Genomic DNA, 19,466 nt, shown 5'->3' with positions numbered 1-19,466 from the left:
GCCACAACCAGATACAGCCTGTTCACTAAGTATAAACAGGGCTGAATAGAGAGCCACAGGGATGTAGTTTAAGCAAATATTTGGAACCTTCTCTGTGTGTGTTAAGACCTGCTGTTTTGTCTCCTGCTGTGTAAATATCAATGAATGACTGCCCCCTTTGTACTTTTCACAAGCCAACTTTAACTCACAATTAATAAAGGCATCTGGTTCTTTCAGTCATTTCATTTTACTCAGAGGAGGCAGATATGACATAGTTTTGCTTTCAATAGGTGCCTGGAGAGTTGCTCAGATAAAAGAAAGGGCAGAGAAAACACTGCCTAATCACATTTCTCCTGTAATCGTAGCTCTCGGGGATCTTTTTTTTCAGCCATGTATAACTGTCACTTTAGCCTACAAGAAACAGACATTTTCCTTCACCATGGGCTAATGTAGGCACCCTTGAGATAACAACAGTCATAGACCTGAGTCATAAAAACCCCACATCAATGTAATGGTGGCACGTGATATATAACGTAAGATACAGCAACTATAACATAATAATACGGCTGATTTAGAAATCCCCACCTGGCCGATCTAGAAACACTCATGGCCGCTCTCATTTGTGCCCTGCGGCCAGTGTGCCGCGGCGGGACGGTGTAAACTCAGCTGAGCAGGGAAGCTGAACTGTCCATGCCGCCGGATCTCGGCATAGCCCACCTCCCTTTGGCCGGCGCAGCTCCCTGGTGCGCTTTCTGTCGGGATCCAGACGTGGGGGAGGCCCCGGTGGGCAGAGAGCCCTGCCCATGCCGGGTTCCCGCAGCGCGGAGCCCGGAGGGGCCGGGCGCGGTGCGGGGCTGGCCGTGCGCCACGGGCGGGCGGGGCGCGGTGCGGCCAGCGGGGAGGGGATGCGGGGCGGGGAGGCGCTGCTGCCCGCGGCTTTGCCTTCCTCCCTGCTGCCGGACACGGGGCGGTGGCGGCATGTGGGCAGCGGCCCCTCTCCTGCTCCTGCTCCTGCTCCTGCTCCTGCTGCCGCTGGCGCTGGCGCGGCTGTGGCGGCGCGGGGCGGCGCGGCTGGAGCCGGCCGGGCGGGCCGTGCTCATCACGGGCTGTGACAGCGGCTTCGGGCACCTGCTGGCGCTGCGCCTGCACCGCCTGGGCTTCACCGTGTTCGCGGGCTGCCTGCGCCCCGGCGGGGACGGCGCGCGGCGGCTGCAGCGGGAGGCGGGCGGCGCGGGCCGGCTGCGCGTCCTGCGGCTCGACGTGACCCGCGCCCGCGACGTGCGCGCCGCCAAGGAGCTGGTGCTCAGCCACCTGCCCGAGCGAGGTGAGCCGGGCCGCGGGCGGGGAGCGGCGCCTCGGGCACCTCGGGCACCGGCGCCTCGCTTCGCCCGGGGCTGCGGCCGGGGAGCTGCCCGAGAGGGCCGGCTGGGCTGCACGGCCCAGCGAGGGCAGCGAGCGCCGCCGCCGATGGGCTGGGGGCGCCCACCGCTATTGGTGAGGACGGCGGGATTTTATCCAAAACCCCTCGGTGCGTACGCGGAGCGGGGCCTGTCCGAAGGTGCCGGCACTGTAGAGCGGGTGCGCTGCTCGGGGAGCTGCGCCTTTCCAGCGGGACAGGAACTCCCCGAGAGGGGCGTGCCGGAGCCCCTCTGCGGGTACCCGAAAGCACGAGCGGCAGAGAGAGCGCAGAACAGCCGTGCAGGCATGCGAGCGATGGGACTGATGCTTTTCTGAGCATGACTTGTCAAAGAGGAAATAGATACAAGAAATGCAGCGAGGGCAGCTGCCGTGCCATACCAAAGCAGCTGCTTCTTGGAACCACTTGGGGTTTGTCAAGCTAGTCCCTGGAGAGGTTACTGCAAGGGAAATGTGTCAATTATACACCCTACAGGGAGTGTGCAGCCAGGGGAATGGATAGACTTAGCTCCAGAATAATTGCAGACAACCTAAATCCCTCCAGCACATGTGACACAGCGCAGGTGATGGGGCCACAGTTATCTCCTTTCCCACTGGGGCTGAAGGGTGGGAATCAGCCAGTGTAATTCTGGGATACACTTGGTGCAGAGCAGATTTCCTCAGACTCAGAAGTGAGATTCCCTCCAAATCACAAACACTTCCTGCTCATACAGGGAATAAAAGTGGAGAATGGGGCACGCAGAGAGATAAGGAAATGCAAGGCCTCTGCTTGCCTGGCTCATTAGCTCATTGGGAAGGGGATGGAATGAGACGTGAAAGAAGAAAGAGCCTAGACATTGTTCATTAAGCACATGTATTTATGGTTGATCTTGACCTTATCTTATTAAGAGGCAGAGCCTGCCCCTCTCAGGCCTTTCCTTAACCTGCACATAAACACAAATGTCTCCCAAAAGCCCTTAAAGGCTCCCTGGGCACCAGGTCACTTGGAACTCTGGGTTTCACATAATTTATCCTGCAATTCCGACAGCTCATACAGTCCTGCAGTGGTTGTGCCGGGGCTGCCATATAGACCCTGGAGTGCAGGCTCAGCACCCACCCACGCTCACACACTGTGCAGGTGCCCCCAGAGCAGCTCCAGGCCCGTGCACACCCTGGAGTGCAGGCTCAGCACTGACCCACGCTCACACACTGTGCAGGTGCCCCCAGAGCAGCTCCAGGCCCGTGCACACCCTGGAGTGCAGGCTCAGCACCCACCCACGCTCACACACTGTGCAGGTGCCCCCAGAGCAGCTCCAGGCCCGTGCAGACTCTCAGCACAGCTGGTGAGGGATGCAGCAGGCTCACAGCGTGGGCACAGCGCTGTTCCTGGGCTGGCACTCGGGCCCTCACACCAGCCACAATGGGCTGGGCAAGCACCCACATTTTACAAAACCTTTTTCATGGCTGGGCAGCTCTGCTGCTGCAGGATTTTGAGGGTATTCTGCAAAGGCAGCAAAGAATAAATAATTTCATAGATTCTTTATGATTACAGTATCATCCTTTCCAGGGACTATGCATCTCAAACAAGTAGAGCTTTTTGGCAGGCATGCTTTCTTTTAAATCACCTTAATCTGCCTTTTTCCTGGGCCCAGGATAAGTAGACTTACAAAAGACTAAAAGAGACTTTCTAATATAAGTAGACTATTCATTATGAAATGTACACAAAAATGTGTAGAATATCAGAAGAAAATCAGAGTATGAGGAATAAAATGCAGTTCTCCCTACACCTCCTATATGCTGTAACCATAACTAGCCCAAGCTCCTCATTACCTTCTCTCCCTCTGTTATACAAGAGTACAAATCCAAACCCAGTGAGAAATAGACAGGACTTCACAGCATGGTGATTTGCAATTCTATTAGGCTCTACATTAAGCCTCAGAATTTTTCTGATTTTCTTCTGTTTCAAATCAGAATGTGTCTACCTTTTCTTGCCTGCTAAGAGTGGGTAACATTAGCTAGCTGCAACAGAGGGATATTAGTTTTAGTCCCACTTCCTACTCAGAGGTTATTAAGTACTCTCTTACACATAATTATGATTTTGTATTCATGGAATTCACACATGGTACAATATTTTAGCCCAGACTTCCCATAGAAATAGATTATCCTTACAGTGAAGAGAATTTCAGCATAATATTCCAAGCAAAGGATGGTGACTCATGAATGGATGTAAATATAACTCAGGAATCTCATCTGGCCTGCTAGCACCCTGCACTGCTTAGTTTCCTTTAGTATTGGTCTGAATCTATCAGGAGAGAGCCTGTCATTTTCATTTGGGCTCAGGCTTAGAGGAGAAACTCCAAAGATCAGTGATCCCAAGAACACCTGTTGGAATTGACGGAGTGTGGTAGAATTCAGGTATTATCTGAGTGTTGGCACCAACACAGAAACAACCTGATTTTCAAAACGTTTTGCAAACCTGCAGCTGCACTAACTTAAATAGGAAGAGGATTTTAAGAGTTTCTGGGAAAAAAATCAGATGTCACTTGTATTGACAATACAAATAAGGATTTCGGATACGTCCCTTTTGGTCACCATGTTGTGAAGCAGAAATTACTGGAGAGCTTATGTGAGAGCTACTGTTCTCCAGAAAGCTTCACTAAAGTTCAGTTTCCTAATGTGATTCTTAGCTCTATGGCTGTATGTTTTAATCTTTGTTGCCAGGATCCATGTTCCCAACACAGAGATCAGTGAAAATCTCTGTGACACCCAGTCCTGCTTTCCAGTTTATTTTTTCCCTGCCTGCTGTAGCACAGTCTAACACCTCTCTTCATGAGCTGTGTTTGGACTGAGCTCTGTTTTGACAGTCTGACACACCAAACATCGCCTGCTTTTTCCAAATGTGGCTCTGCAGGGACACTGAGGAAATGCAGCATCGCTCTCCTTCAGCTGTTTAGTTCTTGTGCCTTGTCCTTCGGGATTTCCATCTCGATTTTTAGGCTACCTGAGCTGCATTTGGCTAAGCAGATTTACAGTATGTTTTGAATGCACACTTATAGCATTAGTTTTTACCACAAACATTTCAGGAAAGAAAGACCAAAGCACATTCAAGTACTCTGAATACAGAGCTGGGCAGGTTGTTTCTCAGAAAGCAGGAAATATTCTTAGAAAATAGCATGAGGGAATAATGAACTGTTTGCTACTGGGGTAGAATTTTGTAAATTGATTCAACTATACAAAGTGGCAGGAAACATTCTGGAAAATATCAGAGCATTTCCCATTTGGGAATGCCAAAATATTCTAAGAAACAATATGTTTTGCTTGAGGGCAAGTTATGTTTTGAGCTGACCAGGTCAAAAGTGTCTTTTTGTGTTTAACTTAAAAGTTAAACACAAGTCTGTTTTTGTTTAAGTCAGGCCATTTTTTCTGCTCATGGCTTTTGATTTGGCCACTACACAGAAGGAAGGAGCCATTACTTTGTGAGCTCCCAGAAATTAACAGGCTGGCCTCTCCAGCAGCCACCCAGAGGCTTTGAAGCACATGAGGCAAATAGCTGGAGAGAAAACTTAAACCTTGCAAGCTAAATTCTGAATTTCACAGTTTAGAGAAAGTGGAAGAAAATCAATTGTCTAAAGATTAATGGCTGTATTTCTGAAGGCCTGATGAAATCAGGGGTATGTGGAACAAGTGTTCTTGCTGTGCTGCACAGGGTGCAATGGCAGAAGCAAAATTACTTTAATTAGAAAAGGTAAAGCTGAAAATATCAGGAAGCAGCTTTTGCAGTGATGTTGGGCTTTAGTTTGGGTTGTGTTGGAGTTAAGTTATATAACCCTGAGTACAGAAACCTCCAGCTTTGAGCAGAAACAGATGGGGTGTGCAGTCACTCAGCCCATCTGCAGAGCAGATCATGTGCAAGTACAAAAATATAATTGATAATTAGCTTCTGCAGAGGGCTCTCTAAGCCATTGATCTGGAAGCATTTTATGGGGAGGTAAGTCCCATGGAGCTGGGTTCCATTTTAAGATGGAGAAATAAAGCCAGAGAACGATGGAAAGACACAGAAAAGGAGGCAGTGGCAGGAGGAAGGAGGCGGCCTAGGATGCCCAATTCCATGGCCAGTTTTCAAGCTCATTTCCTCTCCTCTGTCTGCTAACACCTGAGGCCATGGAAAAGAAGTGAGTCCAGAGGAAGCTGCTGCATTACTGGGACACCAGTCTGTCTGTAACTAAAGTTGTAACAGGGGTCCAGGATTGCTGGCTGACAGGCTGCTGAGCTGTGATTGATACTCCTTAAAGGATAGAGTTATCAAATTCTGGGTGCTAAATTCCTAATTTTGAGTGTTTTGCCCTGCAAATGAGACATTCACTAAAAGAAATCAGTTTCTTTCTCTGTTTAAAGACCAATTTCACTAGGTAATACAAGTAGTGTATATATATATATATATGTTAGAAAAGTTTACAGAGGTCTGCTTTACAAACTAATTTAAAAAATTTTCTGTTTCATCTCTAACTACTGTTCTGAATGAAATCTGATACTGGCACTTCTTGGTGGGGCTCTGGAAGGACCCATGAGAAATGGGTATTTCAAGATACCGTGAAATTATTGCAGTACTTTTGCTAGAGGAGATTAGAAAGAAAGGGATTCAGCCCAAAGGTTTCTGCAGTGCCTTGACTAAAGTGATCATACTTCCCCTGAGAATAACTCTGCTGCCAGCACGGCTCCAGCAGCACTGGGGCAGGGAGTGAGCTGCTCCTGCCAGTGCTCCCTGCTGCAGCACTGCATTCCATGTGAGCACTGTCAGTGCTGGGAGTGCTCCCCGCTGCAGCACTGCATTCCATGTGAGCACTGTCAGTGCTGGGAGTGCTCCCCGCTGCAGCACTGCATTCCATGTCAGCACTGTCAGTGCTGGGAGTGCTCCCCGCTGCAGCACTGCATTCCATGTGAGCACTGTCAGTGCTGGGAGTGCTCCCCGCTGCAGCACTGCATTCCATGTGAGCACTGTCAGTGCTGGGAGTGCTCCCCGCTGCAGCACTGCATTCCATGTGAGCACTGTCAGTGCTGGGAGTGCTCCCCGCTGCAGCACTGCATTCCATGTCAGCACTGTCAGTGCTGGGAGTGCTCCCCGCTGCAGCACTGCATTCCATGTGAGCACTGTCAGTGCTGGGGGTGCTCCCCGCTGCAGCACTGCATTCCATGTGAGCACTGTCAGTGCTGGGAGTGCTCCCCGCTGCAGCACTGCATTCCATGTGAGCACTGTCAGTGCTGGGAGTGCTCCCCGCTGCAGCACTGCATTCCATGTGAGCACTGTCAGTGCTGGGGGTGCTCCCCGCTGCAGCACTGCATTCCATGTCAGCACTGTCAGTGCTGGGGGTGCTCCCCGCTGCAGCACTGCATTCCATGTGAGCACTGTCAGTGCTGGGAGTGCTCCCCGCTGCAGCACTGCATTCCATGTGAGCACTGTCAGTGCTGGGAGTGCTCCCCGCTGCAGCACTGCATTCCATGTCAGCACTGTCAGTGCTGGGGGTGCTCCCCGCTGCAGCACTGCATTCCATGTGAGCACTGTCAGTGCTGGGAGTGCTCCCCGCTGCAGCACTGCATTCCATGTCAGCACTGTCAGCACTGTCAGTGCTGCTGTGCCTTTGGGCTGAAGGGCTCCAGCTCCCTGTCACTGAGCTCGAGCACAACAAGCCTCACTGCCAGTACCTTTCTGCTTGTGAGCACTGACATCTCTCTCCTTAGCACCAAAACCTGTCATTACATTGGCAAAAATGTCGTTCAAAACCACAAAATTTTAAATATACTGACCCTGCCACTGACCCTTCTTGATTGCTTTACCCAGTGTTGCAGCCATGTACCTGATTGTGGCTGATTTCAGAAGAAATGAGAGCTCAAATCTTGGAAGAAGATGCAAGACTTGGGCTCTTAAATTAGTCAGGCACTTTGAAAATAGTACCCCTTAGCCTTTAGACTGCTTAATATAATTTTCACAAAGCTGCTCATAGCACACAGTGGGATTAAAGTAATTAAAATATCATGGTACACCACATTGGCAGTAAGATGTAGTCTCCCAGATCATGTTAATCATAAATATCTTAAGACAACTGTAGAGGGAGCAATTATTAAATATCACTGAGACTTATAGGAAAGGTGTTCCTGACCATGGGAGGGGGGTAGAACTGGATGGTCTTTAAGGGCTTTTCCAACCCAAACTATTCTGTGATTCCATTTAGCCCAGATTATGGGCACAGTGGCATTCCTTCACTAAACAAACCATGCCTGCCCTTTGAAGTGGAAAAGACAAAGATGTTACACAACCATACAGTTCCTCTCAAGGCTCTGAATCAGTGGTGATGCTTTGTTATCTAACAGGCTGCTTTGCAGTTAAAGGTGTTTGCTGAGTCATTTCTCTTCCACAGGTTTCTGGGGCCTTGTCAACAATGCAGGAATATCGACATTTGGTGAGACAGGCTGGCTGCCTATGGAGACATATGAAAAATTTGCAGATGTGAATCTCCTTGGGAGCATCAGAACAACCCTGGCATTTCTTCCCCTTCTAAGGAAATACAAGGGTAATGCTAATCCACTGTTATTTAGAGTTGTAGAATAATTAGCTTACTATAATCAGGGTAATGTAACATCTATAAAAGAGGCTTTAATTGTCTTTCATTGAACTGAAATGACAGTCTCCTTCTGTGTGGCCTGAAAGAGCAACTTGATCCTGAAAAGAGGCTGAAGCCATAAAGGGAAAAAAGATCCTTAAAGATTTTGTCTTTGCAGTACACAGAAAAAAGAAGTATTTATATTTAAGGATTTCTGTCAGTGTTTGATTCAAAAAAGAGGAAGAATGTTTACCATAGATCATTAAGCCCAGGCAAGGCTTTTTAAACACTGGCCATCAGAAAACACAAAGTTACATAAGCTGCCTAATTTTATTATTTAGGCTTTACAATTTTATTGTTTGGCAATTAGGAGAGGAGGAATGACCCTACAGAGGTGAACTAGAGACACCCAGCTTCCAGTTCCAGCTCTGTGGAGCCTCTGTGACCTTGGGCAGGAAACTTCAAGTATGTAGAGGTGCATGTGGGATAAATGTATTTGCATGAACCTCCCTACATGTGGGCTTTATCCTTCTTTCGGAGAAGGAAATGTTTAATAGCCCTCTGCAGCATGGCAGCATGCCTTGGGTGCTTTGCATTTGTCCCCTCCCTGTCTCCATCTGTGTTTGGGGAGGAAGATCCCCTCTTCCTTGTCTGTTCTGGCTCGTTAGGGTGAGGATTTGTGCTCTGAGTGCAGCACCAAGCACAGGAAGGGGCAGGTTTCCCCTGGAAACCCCAGGTGTCACTGCTACACAAACTGCTGGTGAGATAAAAACATCCCTTTTTTGGGCTATTCTGCTTCTTTCTGCTTGGCTGCCTTTGGTAGATGATGTTCTGACAGAAGAAGAAAGAAACCTTTAAATACTGCAGGCTGGGTGTGTTTTTGTAGCAGAATGTGCTATTGTGTGTACCCAGTGAGTGTGTTACGTGGCCCATTACACAGGGAGACATCTCTTTTCCCTGTCATGTCCTCCTTGCTGCTGGAACTCTGTGATGCTGATCCACCAGAGGCATTCTCTGAGCCCATGAACTGCACAGGTTACTTTGAAGCAAAGGGGACCAACAGTGCGTGCAATATTAAGCACATGCATAAACCTTCAGAAGGTTTGGGTCTGGATGGCTGCACACACACCTTGGCTCAAAGGAACATTCTGTATCTGCCAGGGCTGTCAGTGTTTCCATGGTTAACTCCTGCACTCCATTCTCAAGTACCATCTATGTAGGAGAGGAGGCCAAGGCACTCTAGGAAGAATCCTGGATTTGCTGTTGCCTTCCTTGCAGGAACAGCCAGGACAGCTAAAGCTTATGTGTCTGGGGGCAGCAAGTGACCTCTCCAAGTGAAAAGCTTGACCTACAGACATTGGAGCACAATCCTGGGGAACCTGAGCTTCAGTTCCCTTAGGCACTTCAAAGAGAAGTTAAACAAAGTGTCCCACATCCTGGGTGTGAGCCCCATCCACTCAGCTACTGGACAAAGGAGGCAGAGGTCACCCCACCCATTGCTTACTGCCATGGATGTGCACCTATTCCAAGAAACACTTCAAAATTACTCATACAAGTACTCATACTTGTAAAGGGAGGTCGTGCCCTCCAGCCTAGGACTTAAACACTCTACCCTGAGAGGAGCAACATTTCCCCATATCTTTTCCAGCTGGCCAGGCCAGCTGATAGAACATCTTGATCAGCAAGCCGGTGGTTAGTTTCCTCTTACTGTAGATAAGATTTATTTGGGATGCTGTACAGGAAGGCAGGGAATCTAATTCAGAATGACAGATTTCACTGCATTGCCGTGACACCCTTTGATATCCCCCAAGCCTGTTCCATTTGGTGAGATCTGGGGCTCAGCTGTGATCTGCATCTGTGGCAGCAGCAGGGGTGCAGCTGTGTTCTCTGCACTGTCGGTGACAAGACCACCTTTCTCACCCCTGGTATTGGAATATCCACACCCAGACATTCCTTACCCCACGTAGGACTGTGTGACAGAAGTTCACAAGGAAACAATGGAAATGAGCCACAGTCCAGTGCCTCACATGAGGAATCTCTGCTATTTATGGCATGCCTGCACTCAGCAGGAGTTAGAAAGGAGGGAAAGCAGCACAGATCAGGGAAATTATTGTGAGGTATTATAAACCTGCACATATTTGGCAAATCACATTTCCTTGGTAAAGATTATCACTGTACAGCTTATCACTGTACACTGGAATTTATAGGCACAGTAACAGAACCTGGCCTCAGTGCAGACACATTATTAGCACAGAAAAAAATTATATTAGTAACCATATAATGCACCTCAGGGAAAATCACCTCCCCTCTCCTCTGCAGTCCTTTTCTTTCTAGCACAGTCTCATTACTATTTTTCAGTCTTTAGGGCACTGCTTTGTTTCCATCTTTTCCATCCCCTCTCAGGCTCAGAAGGAATAAGCAGCACACTGGGAATGTGTTACACTTGTCTAGTCCAACATCTGTCGCTAGGTGGAAGATTTTTGTGAGAAGTTTTCTGCTCAGCAGAGCTGGGTGCCCATCTTTGCTGGGACTGCACACTGACACTGCCCAGTTGTGGCACAGTGTGCAGGAAAGCAGTCTCCTGCTAAACACCACATGCTCAGCAGCTCAAGACTGAGGCAAATCAATTCCATGCTGAAGACTGGGAGTGAAGTTTTGTTATTTGCACTGTTTTCTCTCCAGGACGTATTGTTTTCATGTCCAGCATCATTGCCTATTTTACTCTGGGAAATGGCATTTATTCTATGACCAAGGCAGCTATTGAAAAATTTTGTGATGCTTTAAGACTGGAAATGAAGAAGTTTGGTGTCCAGGTAAGTGATGTAACAAGAACCTGGAAACCAGGTAAGTGATGTAATGAGTTATGTGAAACAAAGTAAAAAAGATAAAAGCTCAGAACTGCATTCATGGGTGCAGCTTCCTTTTGGAAAGAGGTGGTTTCTCTGTGGCTAATCAGTCAGCTGGAAATCACTGGGAACAGCAGTCCTGGGGGATGTTTTTGGTTCTGAGAAGCTGCTGAGTAACAGTCGGTGTGTCAGCACTGAAACTTCCACATCTCTGCAGTGGAGAAGGTTCCTGACACAGGCCTGCCCGAGCTCCCACAGCAGTGAGGAGCCCAGATGTTCCCTGGGTGGCTGCAAAGAGCCAGACACCGAGTGCTGTGCAGCCAGAACTCGTCACTTGCCTGAGGGGTTCTTTCTCTCCCCTTACAACACCAACTCCTTGCTTCTTGAGAGAACAGCTACGCTGCAAGAGGCAGCATTGTGCAGAGCAGTTATGTTTTATTCTCTTAACCTAAGAGGCTCTAAGAGTGCTCTTAGTGCCCTAAGCAACTCTAATAGTCAAACCTGAAGCTTAGATCCCTAAGTAGCTTCCCTGGGCTTTTTCCTTGGAGTCACTCTACTGCTGAAACACTTTTCTCAAACACTCAAAGTCTTCCCTGCCAGGTTTGCATTGGGGTACTGTTTATGTGCACAGACTTACAGCATTGTTCATAAGCTTTGTGTTGGAAAATATTACAGCTATGCATCCGTTAGCTACCCCTGTCAGATAAATATGAGGGCTGTAAAATACAAGTGACTTTACACATCCTAATACCACACAGCATGATGAGGATTTCTGCTGATTAGCTGAGGATAATCTCAAATGCATGGAAGGGCTTAGTTTAACAGGTTAGCTACTCTGGTTGTTTTGGGACTTTTCCTGTTCCACCTCTGCAGCAGTCCCAGCACATAAGTGAGTGAGCCAGGCTGACAAGCATTTCTGGAGTATCTTTGAGAGGTGTTTTTCTGTTTCTCACTGAATGGAAGATGCTGGCTGGCACTTGCCTGAGAACCTGCCCTGTGCAGAGCCTACAAAACACACAGTTCCTTTTTGCTGTGCTCTGTTGTCCTGTCTGTCCTTTCAGGGGAAAGCTGCACAGAGGTGTAAGGAGCAGATGGAGCTGTAGCTCTGTCCCACTGAACTCTGCCCAGGCAAGCTGACAGCCTACAGGAAACAAAGTGGGTGCCTGCCAGTAGAAAGGCCACAGAAAGTGTGGAAAGGGCAAAAACGAAGCCATCTCTCCTTCCCTCCAAGCCAACTCCAAAAAAGGAAGCTTCCAAACCCCCTTTATTAACAATAAATGTGGGAAGTTGACTATTTAGCTGATACCAAGCACACTTCTCAACAGCACCAGAAGGGAGGGCTCCCGAGGATGCTGTGTGACAAACGTGCTTGAGGCAGCATCAAGCTGCTCCAGCTGTGCACACCATGCCTCTGCTGGGGTTTGTCTGCATCCCTTCCTCCTCCCTGTGCACAGGACCTGCAGCCCAGTCCTCCTGAGAGCAGGGAATCCATCACCTGCAGGCCAGCAGGCGGGGACTGACACAGCTGGGCTGGTGGCTGAGTGGAGACATCAGGGTTTTACATCACCACAGACTTCCCAGAGAATGCCTGTCAGATCCCCAAGTCTCTGACACAGCTCAGCATGGGTTTTCCCCACCTTGTGTTGCAGCCTTTAGAAATCAGGTCAGTCAAATGCCACGGAGCTTTTAATGTTGCATATCTACAAATAGTTTGAACAAGGCTGCTGCTAACTGAGAACAGCGTGTGTGCTGTGAGTGCTCAGCCCGCTCCAAAACTCCCTGGAATACTCAGAAGGAGCAGAACAGCAGCAATACACAAAGAAAACGTGGAGCAGAAAAGGACTTGTGTGCTTTTCATTTAAATCTATGTGCACAAATCTACAGAAATCTCCTCATGGCTTCAGCGAGAGGCAGAGCAGGACCTTTGGTCCCCCTGCTCTTTGCTGACAATACCTAGTTTACTTTTTATTACACCTTCTTGGGAAAAACAGCACTTCTTTCCCCAGCACCTGATAATTTTCTTTGATACCTCCTTTTGTCCCAGATTGGGTCAAAAATCATCAATGGCAAGGTTCTCCACTGAGTGAAAAATCCAAAGTATTCCACTTTGGAGACATCAAAGTCACACTGAAATGCTTGTCTCAGTACTGTCAAAACATTTATACAGTTAAGCATTGTACAGCAATCAAAGATGCTCTATTGCATTCTGTGAGAGTGTGCTGAGTAGTCAAAACAAGAAATTAACATCAGAGCAAAATGAAGAAGTCAGAATAAAGCACCTCTGCAATCTTAAATATTTTACAGGAATACATTTGATTTCAGTTAAGTTTCCAGGGTTAAAATTTCAACAAAGCAGCATTTTCTGGCTGTCTGTAGAGATCTTCTGGTCTGTGTTACTGACTATAGTATTTAATTGAATTCACAGTGACTGATTGCACCTTGGTAAGTTTTACATCTCGCTCTCAGGTCTCTATTATCCAGCCAGGAAATTATGCACGCTCTACAAAAATTCAGCCACCGCTCAGTGCCGAAGAGATCTGGAGTGAGCTGAGCGAAGAGGAAAAGGCTGTTTACAACAAGGAGTACGTTCAAGAGCGGGCTGACTTTTTCAACAGCATCCTCAGTGAGGGAAGCACTAATGGCAATGAGGTGGTGGACGCCATGGTGGATGCTCTAACATCTCCTGCGCCCAAGGCACGGTACATGGTGGCGAAGCTGAAGGAGAAGGCCCTGGTGTTGGTGTGTGCTTTGTTCCCGACTGCTGTGATGGATTCTGTTCTGTCTTATGCTCTGAGCAAGGTAAAGCTTGCATAGCCTGCAGTGGTGCTGTTCCCTGACTCAGGTGAGGCAGTTTATCAAATGTGAAAGGCAGAGCTGGACTGAATGCTCCCGTGTGTTAGAACAGTGACTCCGATTAACCAGTACAAACTCTGGGGAGTGCCCCTAGTCAGAACTGTCACTGACTGCTACAGAAAAACATACAGGACCTCGTGTAAAATGAAAGCATTTGTTTAAGTAACTTTATCTCTTCCCTGTGGAAAAACCCCATCCACATAAGCCACTTTAGTTATTGCCTGGAAAATTTAATACATCATTTTCTAAAGCAGTAGCAGGTTATTGTGTTACAGCCATGATGCAGACAAAATGGAGTGCATCCACAGGGCAGCTGTACACCTCAAGTCATTACAGCAGAGAGCAAAAGCCCTTGCTTGTAGAAACCTGAGTAGCCATATATTCAGGGTGATAGGAAGAGGTTAATGGAAAAGTCATAGAAATGAGCATTGGACCTCAAATACTTTGAATGGAGTTAAATGGCTGTAGCAAGTTAGGAAGTCTTGAAGCTCTGAGCAACCTGGTTTAGTGAAGGGTGTTCCTGCCCACAATAGGGGGGCTGGAATTTCATGATCTTTAAGATCCCTTCCAACCCAAACCATTCTGTGATTTTATGAACAATAAAGTTGTAATGTGAAAACACTGTCCTGGCTAACTACAGTTCAATCCTTTTTCAGGTGTTCTGGATAAATCTTACAAAGCAGACACATCACAGACTTCAGAAAACAAGTTACATATTCCATTTATGAATGAGTATTTAATCCTAAATAATCTCTATCCTTTAATGTCTGGATTAATCAATGTGTTGACCTGAAGTGTAGTGAGAGAGCTAAACACCAAGGAGCCATATCAGTGTGCTTGGAGCTCAGAAAGAACAGACTCAGGTTTGGCTGCTAGTGCAAGGAATAAGGTCTGAAGACAAGAATACCTGCTAACAGGAGAGGGAAACATTAGTAACATTGTCTGTGAGAGTAATTGATCACAGTGGCTCCATTTATACTCTTCTACTAATTGTCATGGCAAAGATTGCTGGTTTACACATGCAGCTCTAAATCTGACTTGGTTATGGTATGGCACAAAATGCAAGACCTCTGGGACCAAAAGAACCCAGAAGAGCTGGGATAAACTGTGGTGGCAGTGGTCTATCCAGGGCAGCAGCACTGAGCATTAGCTTCCCCCATGCCAGGTCTCCCTTATCAAATCTAAGCTCTAAGTTGACACAGTTAACTTTCTCATCTGAGGCACAAATTTCACCCTGTACCTGGGAAGTCTTTCCTAACATATTTAATTAACTGCTGAGAAAATTTATGCTCTCTCCTGGTTGGTAATTTGGGCAGTGTGAATCAGAAAACAGAGTGACAATTCCAGGCTCTCTCCTGGTACACTCAGCAGTGGAACAGCCACTGCACCTGTCAGAGATTGTGGAACATGTTATTTCTCTTTCCAAATGCTGAACCCATCCCTGGAGCTGGCATTGGCAAGAGGACAAGCCTGGGCTCCCAACTGTTCCCCAGACTGTCAATAGCAGGATAATCAGATGATTATCATCCCTCTCCTCATTTAACCACAACTGAGCAAGGCCAAGCAAGGGAACAGGAATGAGGCTTATTCCAACTGAACCAATCAATTCCTTGTCTAGGAGTTCCCCCTGCGTGACCTCAGGGATTTCAGCAGCCCTGCACTGCTTTGGAGCACTGCTTTCGTGCCCTCAGCTGTTCTTTGTGCAGATTGCCCTCCCTCCCTCGCAGTAAGCAGCACTGGCCTCCACGAGCAGCTCTGAAGCCCAGAGGTTTCTCCACCAGGCCCAGGGTACAAGTGCTGATCTCTGCCCCGTTACACTGTCTCCCTTCTCTTGGCCTTTCTAAAAGCTACTGCACTAAGTTGCTGAGAGCCAGCACCATCAGATCTGCCTCACAGACACTAAATAGCTTCCAACTGGAAGTTCTTTATTTGCTGCATATGGGGTGAAGCATGTGATCAATATTTCAATAGCCTCATGTAACATAAGATGAGAAAGACTCCAGAACATTTATTCCCTCACCTTGAAAACTTGCAGTGCACAGGATTTTAAACACGATACAGTGACAGGGTGAGAGCCCATGGGACAAATAAGGCAGTTTGTATTTTCATTGCCACCTAACCACCGGCTTGGAAGCTAACTGAAAACCAGCCACAAAATTATCATCTTTATTCCTTCCATAATTTAGCATTATGATCTGCATATAAAGAACTAATCAAGAGAGTCAGAGTTTGTTATTAACACAACATCCCACTGAAGTCATCTGGAATCCTCCCACTGAGTTCTACGTGTTCCAAGCCACAGTGTTAGACAAGTAAACATGAAGATAAGTAGCAGAAATAATTTCAGAATGCCCGGGCTGAGCAGCAAAGAGACCCTCATAGGAAGTGGTGACGGAAGGGGCACAGCATTCCCTCCTCCACAAGTGCCACAGGGTACAGAAGCTGCAGGATCAGTAACTGAAGGTTTTAGTGGACAAACCTCGCTGACCAAGCCAGTGCTGAACTCGGAGGACTCCCCGAGCTGTCAGCTCTGCAGTGAACTCCCGCCCTGCCCTGGGGCTCCCCTGACTCTGGGGATCCCAGCTGCCACCCTGGGGAGCACTTGCTGGGGGCGCAGAGCTGCTGGACTGCCCCTCCATCCCTTCTCACTGTGCCGCATCCCTGGCTGAGGAGCGCCTCCCTCTTCCTCAGTAACTCTGAAATCACCTTTACCTCAAGTCAAGTTGAAGTGCAGGGGCATACAAGAAGTCTGTACTTACAACATCCAAAATTAAACAGTTTTAGGAAAAATTTAGGACAAAGACAAAAGAAAAAACCAAACAAACCCCCCCTCCCAAACCCCACAACCAAATTTATATTGACATTACTCTCATACCTGAAACACCCCTCTCCTAAAACCCAGTTAACCTGCTGCAGACCCTTTCCTGAGACTGTTTCTCTATGTAGCATTGATCTGAGCTGCATTCAACAGAGAACTTCTTGGCAAAACACATCAGCTTTTGTCACTATTTGTCTTGATAAGCCTTGCTGACAATTTGGGAGTTTTTTCCCTTGAAAACAACCACACCAAAAGAGACTCAGCTTTCCTCCCAAGTCTCTTCTCCAAGGACACAGTATCAAGGACCTAACAGTTATTTCATGGATTTTCTCCTTGATGAAAAGGCCTATTCCTAAGAGTCCATATTAATTGGTAGAAAGAGTCAGTGTTGGTTTTGACAAAGCACTCATAGAAAGAGTATAAAGAAGAGTGAAAAAACCTAAACCAGTTTATAAGCTGTACAATGATGTGAGTGACACCAACAGCTTCATACAGCAGCATCAAAACCAGAAACAGAGCAGATGCCAGGAAATGCAGGAGGAGCAGCCGGGTGGTACCTGCCAGCACAGCCCTGAGGAGGCTGTGCTGCTGTGAGACACAAAGGCTGTCTCAAGGAGCAGACTACTTCCCTTCCCTGAGAGGGCACCGCTGGAGCAATGCCCCACAACAGCTCCCAAGAGGACCTTCAGAATTCGCCAAATGTGTACATTTGTGTCATTCTCCCAAGCTGGCAGGTCTGAATGAGGAGATTTTGGGTGGAATGCACCACACAGCAGATTTTTTGCAGTAGCATCAGAATCCAGAGAGATGAATAGCAGTGATAATTAGTTCCCCAGTACAAAGGCTTAAGTAAAAGCCAGGCAATCCTCAAGCAGACCTTGCAGCTGAAGCCAGGCTGTCACCAGCGCAGCTCCCCCTGATGCCATCAGGACTCCAGGGCCATGCAGCCCCTGTGGTGCGCAGCCTCCCTCCAGAGGTCAGCTGCGGGACAGCTTTGGCACCCACAGAGGAAACCCAGCACAACGCAGAGACAGCCAGCGGAACAGAGGAGGGCAGAGGATGGTCCCACGTGTTCCAGGAGCGACTGAGCAGTGCTCTCAGCCTGGCACCTTCTGCTAGCACCAAACAGAACTTCACAGCCTTTGTATTTTGAATATTTGGAAGCACTCGTTCAGCAGTGAAACATTTTCATGTGCAATTAGATGATTTTGGAGCTGCAAAGTGAGCATGTCAGCAATGGGGACTTTACCTATCACGGGGAAGAATGTATGTCGCAGGAACAATTGAGGTTAATGCTTAAGAGTACATAAAACAATGGGGAAACAGTAATAAATGTCAGTGATGAATGTTCTTTGGAATAATCTTGATTTGGACACGATTCAGCAGTGATCTCATTGTCAGACACAGTGGGCCAAACCTCTGTGCCGTGGGCTCCACAGATTGCATTCGTGCAGGGCACCATGAAGGCAGTGGAGCTCCCGGCGGGCTGTGAGGGATGTCCCGCGGGAAGGGAGGGGAGCTGCTTTCAGCACCCGGGACAGAGCAGCGCCAAGGCCGCCCTCACTCGCGGCACACCGCGGCTGTGGCAGCGCTGCCCTCCGTGAGCGCCCGGCAGCGGCGCACCTGGGGCCCTGCCAGGGCACGGGCACACGGTGCCCAGCCTCGGGCTGTGCTGTGTCTCCCACCTTTGCCTCTGGGAGCTCCAGGGCACGCTCAAGGCTCGGGGCACCTCACGCCTTTCCTCCTCAGGGCAGCCAGTTACCACTGCCTTACTGCGGTCAGTTCCTACCAGCACCATCCCACTGGCACTCCTGCAGTGGCTCGCCACTCCTCCAAAACTGAGCTCTCAGCCAAAAAGAGCCCAGCAGCTTGAGGCTTCAGACCTTGGAACAATTTTCTCTGGTGACCTTTATCTCTATAGGCAGGGAATACTCTGAATTTCTCTAAGAGAATTTTAATCCTATTTATTTTGGAGACGTTGCAGTACCCTAACTCAAGAGCAACACCTCTGCTCTTGAAACCACATTGCTTTGAACCATCCAATATGATGCTGAGCTGCTTCTTGCGTCCTGAATCCTCATTATCACTCTTAAAAAGCTCATGGAAAGCTGATCACCATGAGAAAATAAATCAAGCATAAAAATCTAAACATATACACATGCAGTTACATGCACATTCACATTTGGGGTGGAATACCAAGTACCCAGAGTAGTTATAGTCTGGTTATGGTGTTTCCACAACTTCCAGAGAAAAGGCATGCAGATGTTTCAGACAGGATACTCAGTTACTTCCACATTGAACTAAATTTCAAAATACATGTGCTAACTTTTCTAATGGGAATTTAATGTGTGCTGCTCAACAAAGTGAAAAAGGAGAATTTACCCCAGGCCTTTAGCCAAGACATGTGTCTGCTTATTTGCGGCAACAACAACAGCAAAAATCCAACAAAGAACAGGCTGGGAAACATCTTCTACTGTGCCATGTCTGCATCAACCATTTAGTGCAGCCAAGGAGAAAGAGAAGGGCCTATGTTTTTGCTATGCTATATTTTCCAAAAAGGAAAGCAATACACTGAGGCACAACAGTGCATCACTACCAGTCCAGCCAATTCACACCACAGAGTGCTAACACCAAATAGCTGCTGTACGAATGGCACTCATTGCAGGGTAAATAATGAAACGTTATGCTAAAACAATGTTTTCTCTTGTTGTGACTCACCACACAGTCCCATGGCTTTCGTCAAATGCCTTTCCATGCTGTTGGACATGCATCCAGCTGTGTCACCACTTTCCTGGCAGAAGAAATTTCACATCAAAAAACAATTCTTTTTTTTTTTTTATAATTTATTTCCTAATGCTAGAGGTGATTTGCAAACAATTCAGCTGCCAGGCTTGGCCAGGAACAAGACAGGCAGTGTTGCTGCAGTTATCCCATACATACATGACTACCGGGCCTGGCAGGAGCACTGAGGGCTGGGCT

The 19,466-nt window shown here is 47.8% G+C and overlaps 2 protein-coding genes across 2 annotated transcripts in view; one reads left to right on the top strand and one right to left on the bottom strand.

Moving 5' to 3' along the window:
* The window catches only part of PAK5 (p21 (RAC1) activated kinase 5), a 158,455-nt gene extending 139,177 nt beyond the window's left edge, over nucleotides 1–19,278 (bottom strand). The window contains exon 1 of the mRNA XM_054290459.1: nucleotides 19,206–19,278. Within this exon, the coding sequence (XP_054146434.1) occupies nucleotides 19,206–19,254 (49 nt within the window). The 5' untranslated portion in view covers nucleotides 19,255–19,278. The remainder of the gene's footprint in view (nucleotides 1–19,205) is intronic.
* LOC128946574 (D-beta-hydroxybutyrate dehydrogenase, mitochondrial-like) lies at nucleotides 958–14,271 on the top strand. The gene is made up of 4 exons (XM_054290461.1): nucleotides 958–1,303; nucleotides 7,788–7,940; nucleotides 10,653–10,783; nucleotides 13,283–14,271. The coding sequence occupies exons 1-4, from the start codon at nucleotides 958–960 to the stop codon at nucleotides 13,628–13,630; spliced, it is 978 nt and encodes a 325-aa protein (XP_054146436.1). The 3' UTR covers nucleotides 13,631–14,271.
* Nucleotides 19,279–19,466: the final 188 nt, after the last annotated feature.

This window comes from Melozone crissalis, unplaced genomic scaffold (genome assembly GCF_028551555.1).
Source record: "Melozone crissalis strain CALT ecotype California unplaced genomic scaffold, PUWL_Pcris_2 ptg000081l_1, whole genome shotgun sequence".
In the NCBI taxonomy this organism is placed as follows: Eukaryota; Metazoa; Chordata; class Aves; order Passeriformes; family Passerellidae; genus Melozone; species Melozone crissalis.
Note: the sequence above shows the minus strand (reverse complement) of the source record. Positions and strands in the feature narration are given on the sequence as shown.